This window comes from Dermochelys coriacea, chromosome 13, assembly GCF_009764565.3.
Source record: "Dermochelys coriacea isolate rDerCor1 chromosome 13, rDerCor1.pri.v4, whole genome shotgun sequence".
Lineage (NCBI taxonomy): Eukaryota > Metazoa > Chordata > Testudines > Dermochelyidae > Dermochelys > Dermochelys coriacea.
In genome coordinates this window covers 41,012,004-41,019,919 of record NC_050080.1, presented here as the reverse complement: position 1 = coordinate 41,019,919, position 7,916 = coordinate 41,012,004, and the positions used below count along the sequence as shown (strand labels likewise).

Genomic DNA, 7,916 nt, shown 5'->3' with positions numbered 1-7,916 from the left:
ACCAGGCCCCAGCTGCAGGACTTGCACCACTGAAAGCCTAAGAACATGGAGGCCCTGGGAATGCAGCTAGCCAGATAGAAGAGAGAAGTTTTACAATTGCTGTATCTTTAATTGTGCATTGCTCTTGCTACCTCGGAGGAGATCAAAGGGGGCTGCTGTGCTGTCTCGCGACCAGCTCTTTCCTTGTTGTTCGCCGCTTTCGCAGCTCCACAAGGAAGAGGCTGGCAGGGGTGGAGAGGGCTGTGATAGCTGCTCGGAAGCAGTTTGCTCTGTGCAGACAGATGTTTGCGGTTGCAGAGGCAGCTGGGTGGCAGGTGTCAGTCACAGCTAGAAAGCACGAAATGTGATCGCACTTTTCCTCAGCTCCAGTGTAGAAATCAGTGCTCTGAGCATTGCCATGAAGGAATTACTGCCTCTGCTGTCCCTACTCGGTGGGTAAGATTCTCCTTCTCTCGTCTTCATCCATCCCCAACTAGGCGTGAAAAATCGGGACGGGGTGGGGGATAACAGGCACCTATATAAGAAAAAGCCCAGAATATTGGGACTGTCCCTATAAAATTAGGACATCTGGTCACCCTACCCCTGGCAGGGTCTGTCAATTTATCCACCTGTCTTCCCTCTCTCTCTCTCAGGCAGGGCACTTCTGAGCACCTTTAGTATGGGTTAGAGGTGCTCATTCTTTGGGGTCAGTGTCTGTGCACCCCGGTTTTCTCTGTCTCTAGACAATTTGCGCATCACTGCCTTGGTGGCTGAGAGTTCTTCCTCTTTCACTTCCTGCCTCTCTTCCCACAGTGGCTCTGAGATGGACCCTGGCTCAGATTTTCCAGCCCCCTTGGCTCACATACATGGAAGGAGAAAGGATCTTGATCCCATGCAGCCAAAATGCCACCTCCCATGACATGATGTCTTGGTACAAACAGCCCCAGCAGGGCCAGGGGGCACCGAGCTTTCTAGGGATTGGGCATGACGGCTCCTCCACCGCCGGAGAATTCACCATGGCTGTGGACAAGGCCTCCCGCTCCACCAACCTCACCCGAGACGGAGCTGGCCTGAGCGACACCAGCATCTACTACTGCACTGTGAGACACAGCGAGGGAAACCCAAGTGCCAGCTGCACAGAAACCCACAGCCTGGCTTCCTGCTGGGCCCTCCTGAGCCAGCCCAGCGTTGGGTGCCCCTTGCTTCAAGCTGAAGTGCCTTTCTGTACAAAAGGCTTTTTTCAAAGTGCTCTAGAATCCACATGCAGGGTCAGATCTGCTGGAAAACTGCTGGGAGAGATGGGAGGTAAATCCACAGTATGTGTGGGAAAGACGGGATCATTTGGACCAGAGGTTCCTGAGATATGACCTGGTCTTAAAATTCTCACTTTTATTAGCACAGAACTAAGGAATAAACAACAGGCCAGGAAATTCAAAGGGAGTTGAGTGTCTAATTGCTTTAGGCACTCCCAGCCTGTATGACTGGATCTCTCCTATTCTCAGCTAGTGCAGACTGGTGCCAAGAACCAACTCCAAAACCCAGTGATCTATAGCCAGATGGACTCTCTCAGTGGCGCAGGGTAGGGTCGGTTCTGCAAGCACCAGCTCTGAAGTGCACGCACAGACTCAGCTCCCAGGAGGGCTGACTGGATCCTCTGCCTTCCTGCCACTTTGCTGTGTACTTTTAGTTCTTGTCCTGGGGAAGAGAGTGGGGTGTAGTGGTTAAAGTAGTGGGGCTGGGAGCCAGGATTCCTGGGCTTTTTCCTTGATTCTGGGAGGGGAGTGGGGGTTATTGGTTAGCATGGGGGTGTGGGTGGGTTTGAGAACGAGGACTCATGGGTTCTATTCCCAGCTCTGCTGTGTGACCTGAGCCATGTTGCTCCCTGCCTCAGTTTCCCCCTCTGTAAAATGGAGATGATAACCTCTTCTTACCTCCTGGGGCTATTGTAAGGACAAATCCATCAGTGTGCCTGAGCTGATAGGGGCCATGTAAACAGAGACAGAACTGGAAAAAGGTGGCAGAAAATGTCTTCTTTTGGTAGGAAGCTAAAATAATGAAAGAATAAAGGACTTGGCAAAATACTTTGGTCCTTGCCTGGCATAAATTCAGTAGGTTCCATTGCAGTCAATGGGATCTGGTCTGTCACAGTTCAGAGCTGTTCACACCTGTATTCCCCCCTCTGTGGTCCAGCCAGGGCACCCATTCTCAGGCTGCTTGCTCCCAAGCCATCACCTCTCTTGGGAGATGCACATTTCTCTTTCTCTTGACTGGGCTATTTCCAGGCCACTCAGTTCCCTGTCTACATAATGAATTCCCCAGCATATCGCACTACCTCAGCAGGGCTGCTTTGCCTGATCCTCAATGGCTATAAACAGTGCAATTTCCAACAGTTAATTCATCACACTGCCCTTTCTAAGCAAGCACATTTATTCTTAAGGTAAAAGCATTCCAGAGAACATAATTAGAAACACGAACCTACCTGCATGGGGAGAAGCTTGCTAGAGAAGGGCTCCATCAGGTGAACAGTTCTCCAGACCTCACCAAGGATTTTTTCTGGGGTCACAAGTTCATCACGGTCATTAGCTCAGAACAAGCACAAGCATGACAAGTTTAGTCCCTCCTTTATACAGCCTGGGTCTTTGGGAATAGATGATTTGTAGCCAATGGGACTCTCCATAGGGTATCGCTTCAAGAGGCTGGGTTTTTGCTTAACTGGGGGAGTTACTTTTGCAAAACCCCCACCTACCAATCTCCTGGGGACACCCACTTAGCTTTAAAAGTTCCCATTGTTTGAAACCGTCCTTTGATGTGCATAGCACTTCCCAGGGTTTACATTAGCAGGTCTCCCCACCACCCACAGTAAGACATGAATGTTTGCATGTTTTAAATGAACTCCTAAAATACTTGAACTTAATTCATTGAGGTTTGCCCAGGACATTGCAGGAAATTGCCGTATCTGTCACACAGTCTATAGCTGGTTTTTTTCTCCCCTATCAAATAGTTCTAGAGCAGGGGTCAGCAACCTTTCAGAAGTGGTGTGCCAAGTCTTCATTTATTCACCCTAATTTAAGGTTTTGCATGCCAGTAATACATTTTAACATTTTTAGAAGGTTTCTCTCTATAATATATAACTAAACTATTGTTGTATGTAAAGTAAATAAGGTTTTAAAAATGTTTAAGAAGCTTAATTTAAAATTAAATTAAAATGCAGATCTTATCAGTTTAGTGTGATCCTTGCCCTTGCTTTTCCTTGCTGAGTTTTCCAATGTCTGGCAGGTATTTGGATACTTTAAGCTGCACACAGGCTTCTGAGTGATCAGTTGTTAACCGGCTCCAAGAGGGACAGAGGACAGATTTCATGTGTGAAAATATCTGTTCACAAAGGTATGTGGATCCAAATGCTGAAACCATTGCAAATGCAGTTTTCTTCAGACAGTTAAATTTCACTGGCAGGGACTTCCAGCAGGTCAGAACGGAGGCCCCATGATCTCTCTTGGTAGCTTCAAGTGCACTCCACAGATCTCCAAACTTTGATGCCCACAATTCTGAGCTTTTTAACTGAATGAGCTGCATTTCGAAATCTTCAACACCCATCTACTGAAATACAGACGAAATCCAAGTAGCTTTCGTTGAATTTTTCAGGTTTAATTAGAAAAGAAAGCATTGGGCCAAATCACTGGAAATCTTGAAATCTGTCAGAAAATTCAGATTCCAGTTCTTGCATGTACATTCCAATCTCAACAACACTGACTGTGCAACGTGTCGATAGCTCTTTTATGTGTTGGAAGTAGTGGAAAGTCAAAGTTCAAATATCCCGAGAAAAAACTCTTAGTTTTACAACAAATGCCTTCCAGGTTTCATAAAGATCCAGAACCGTTTGCCCTGCACCCTGGAGACAGAAGTTGAGTTCGTTTAGATGAGCGGTAATGTCAGTTAGAAACATGAGCTTACACAGCCATTTGTCATCATCCAGTTTGGGGTAGTTTTGTCCTTTTTCTGACAAAACGGCCTTGATTGCATCAAAACAGTTTACAAAGTGCACCAAAACCTGGCCACGACTTAGCCACCGAATGGTGCTGTGAAGTGGAATGTCGTTATAAGCACTGTCCATCTTGTCTAGCAATGCTTGAAACGGTCTGTGAGTCAAAGCAGATCGAGCAACAAGGACATCCACAATTTGCACCACTGTAGTCATCACATTATTAAGCTCTGAATTAGAAATTTATAGTACACAGGTTTTCTTGATGGATGATACAGTGAAATTTTACTGTTGGGCGGCCAATTTGATCTTCCAGTAACTTTACAAATCCCTTCTGTTTTCCGACCATGGCAGGAGCACCATCTGTTGTCACACAAAATATTTTTCTGATGTCAACTCCTCGTTCTTGAAAATGGTTTACAAACTTTTCACTATATCTTCCCCCTTTGTTGTGTCATGAAGGGGTTTTAGGCAACAAAGTTCCTCTTGGATTTAATCGGAAGCACAATATCTTGCAACAACTGCCAAATGTGGAACGTCATTTATATCCACGCTCTCATCAACTGCAACGCTAAACACTGCTGTGTCTTTTAATGCAGTCGTCTGCTTTTCGTTAATGTTTTCTGCCATTATGCTTATGTGTCTCTCAACTGTTCTGTCAGAGACAGGCAGTTCTTTTATTCTAGATACGATCGTATCTTTATTTGGCAAATCACTGAACAAAACCTCCGAACTGTTGAGAAAAATTTCTTTTATATATTCCCCATCTGCAAACGGCTTTCCATTTTTTGCAATGCACTGTGCAATCTTGTAACTTCCTTCTGTGGCTTGATTTTTACTTACACTTAAGCATTTAAAAACACTGCTTTGCTTCTCATATCCCGCTTCTGCCTTTTTGATCAATTCAGTCTTGTATGCTTCATCAAGAAAGGTTTTCTCATGCTTCATTTGAAAATGTCGTCCAACACTTGATGTGCGATAAACAACACTTTCACAACAGAAAGCACAAACAGCACGGTCCTTCTTTATAAATCCAAATGTGTCTGTCCAACAAGGCTGAAATGAATGGACATCAAACTTTGCTTTCTTAGGAGCTGCCATTTTGTCAAATGTACCCCTCACACAACATCAAACACAATGTACTGTTCCACATGACATGATAGTGATGTAAGTAGCAAATCAGGACTTAAAAATATCCCAGTATAGTGGCGACAATTTTTAAGGTGGGGTGCTGAGCTGCACCCCCTCTTGCTCCTGTCTGCACTCCTCACTGCCCCAGGCTGGGGCGGGGGGCAGCTGCAAAGCCCCGGCCAGTGGCTGGGACCCCAGGCCACCAGCAGAACCCCCGGGACCGGTGGCCGGGACCTGGGGCCAGCAGCGGGCTGAGTGGGGCCAGTGGATGGGACCCTAGATGGCAGGGGGCTGGTGGTAGGACCCCAGGCAGGCAGCAGAGCCCCCGGGACTGGTGGCCAGGACCAACGCATGCCATAGGTTGCTGACCCCTGTTCTAGAGTTATATTCCCCATTAGATGTCGGCCGGTTTCTAGCAGTACTTGGCTACTATTATTATATTATCATCATTTGATAGTGCCTGGGGCCAGCCAAGAACAGCATGCTGGGCCCTGTCCCAAAAAGTTGACATTTAATTAGACCAGAGAGACAGGGGGAGGGAAGGGAGAGAACGCCTCCGCAGAGCGAACAATGGGATAGCCGCGAATGGCATTGAGTGCCAGGAGTTTTGGGGGCTGACTTTTCTAGGAGGGGCTCAGTGAAATGGAAAGGAAAGGTGTGGGAGAGGGGTGAGGGGACAAGGCAGGGAGAAGAAGATGAGAGGGGCCAGTGGGCAGTGAAGTTGGGGAGGGGGAAAGTTGGAGCAAACAGCACTGGGCCAAGGAAGTCCAGTGAAACTGTGGGAAGTTCTCCGAATTCGCAGAGCTCCCTGCTTTGGCTTCTTCTGGAGTTCACTATGGCTTGTGGAAAACTCTGTGCCTGGGGAAAACATTTCATACTTTAAAAAAAATCACATCCCTGGTGATTTAATTAGGGGATGGTGCACAGGTCTCCCAACAGCTCACTCTTTCAACCAGCCCCCAGCCTGGAAGCTGAGCGAAGCAGACGGTCCTATGTCTGACAGGAGACAGCATCGCACTAGGCTGGGAACTCGGGAACAGCTGCCAAGCCCCCAGGATGCAGAGATGAAAGAAAATCCTGAAGCTGCTTGGGCCCCTCTAGCTCCGCAGGTAAATACACGGCCTTCCAAAGGCAGAGCAGGGGATTTTAACCAGACCTGTGGTTTGGGATTTATTATTAATGGGTCGGATGCCCAGCTGACATAACTTGGCCACCGCTCCATTGCAGCGAACATGCGCTGCTGATTTACACAGCTGGGGAGCTGGCTCCATCATTCATTTGTACCATGGTGGTGCCTAGAAGCGTCCATGATACCAGAACTCGTTAGGCCAGGTGCTGCACAGCCACACAAGGAAGGAGGCCGTGCCCTGAATGGCTGCCATTTTCAAAGACCTGTCACCCCAAACTCGAACCGTAACCTTCATCCTCACTCTAACCCTGTATGCAATCTGCAAATCTGCCATGGGGGAAATTTTCCTTGAACCCCTGCAGAAGAGTCTGGCTCATTCCCTGTCCATGTTGGAGGAAGTCTCAGGTGGCTGGGGACGCTCTCTATATGGAGAACTGGCTTGCCAGCTGGTTCCCATAACTGGATTTCAGTGGGAGCTGCACTGACTCGGAGCAGCTAAGGCTCTGTTCTAGTGTGGGTGGGAACAGGGTCTCTGGCGTCTCCCCTGGCCTCTGCCAGGAATGCCGGGCACACCATGAGACCAATGTCTTCACAAACGTCCACAGATTTTGGGCCCTACGTGGGCCATGGACAGCCTGGCAGTCAGAGGCACCCAGTTGCTCCCCAGCTCAAGAGTGTGCAGCTGAGCATCCTCTTCTGCCAACCTAGCTGGGATTTCCCAGCAAACCTGAGCACCTAACTCCCTTTGGTTCCTAGGAAAACCTCAGCTCACGGTTTATAAAGCGGTTGAAGATCCTTGGATGGAACAGGCTGTAGAAATAGCCAGCCAGAGACTCAGCCAGTGTCAATCAGGGCAGCTCTGCTGTCTCTTGCGTGTCTGCAGTGACTCACCTGAGCTGAGGGGCTGGCCAGCAGATCACTGGAGTATTGTACATTAGATTGTGCTAAGCTCTGTGGTGAAGATGAATAGAGACATTTGCTACTAACGACTGGGAATGTGCAGCGGTCTGGGTGCATTGTCAGGAAAATTCAGGATCCCCAAAGATTCCTGAGAAGAGACTCAAACTCTTTCTTTCTTTCTTTCTTTCTTTCTTTCTTTCTTTCTTTCTTTCTTTCTTTCTTTCTTTCTTTCTTTCTTTCTTTCTTTCTTTCTAATAGGAGCATGAATCTGTGGAGCTTTCTGACAGGGATTCAGTTAAGGAGGCTGCAGCTTTACTCAGCACCTCTCTGCACTAGATCAGGTAAATCCCCTTACGTCATGGCAAAACCTATAGTGTCAGATTTACTAGGCTGGGGCCAGATTCTCCACTCTGGCACACTGGTAAGCCAGCAGTGAATCAGTATCTTGATGGGTCATCAGAGCTCTTTGTGTGTCCAATGCACTGGGCATGAATTTATTCCTTTTCCCTCTCTGTTGGGATCTGAAAGACAAGCAAGGAACAGAATATTCACACCCAACAAATACTGAACACATTTTCTGTAGAGCTTTCCCGTAGTGATCGGGGAGTATTAATGCCATTGTACAAGGCACTGGCAAGACCTCATCTGGAATTCCGTGTCCAATTCTGGTTACTCATTGTCAGGAAAGTTGAATTCAAATTATAACAGATGCAGAGAAGGGCTGCTAAGATATCCCGGGAATTGAGAACTGATTTTAAGAGAGGAGACTCAAAGAGGTGGGCTTGTGCCATAACCTTA

The 7,916-nt window shown here is 47.6% G+C and overlaps 1 gene segment (V, D, J or C); it reads left to right on the top strand.

The window, feature by feature from the left end:
* Positions 1-219: 219 nt before the first annotated feature.
* LOC122456410 lies at positions 220-6,957 on the top strand. The segment is given in 3 exon segments: positions 220-431; positions 793-1,171; positions 6,777-6,957. Coding segments are annotated over 3 exon segments (594 nt in total).
* The last annotated feature ends 959 nt before the right edge of the window (positions 6,958-7,916 follow it).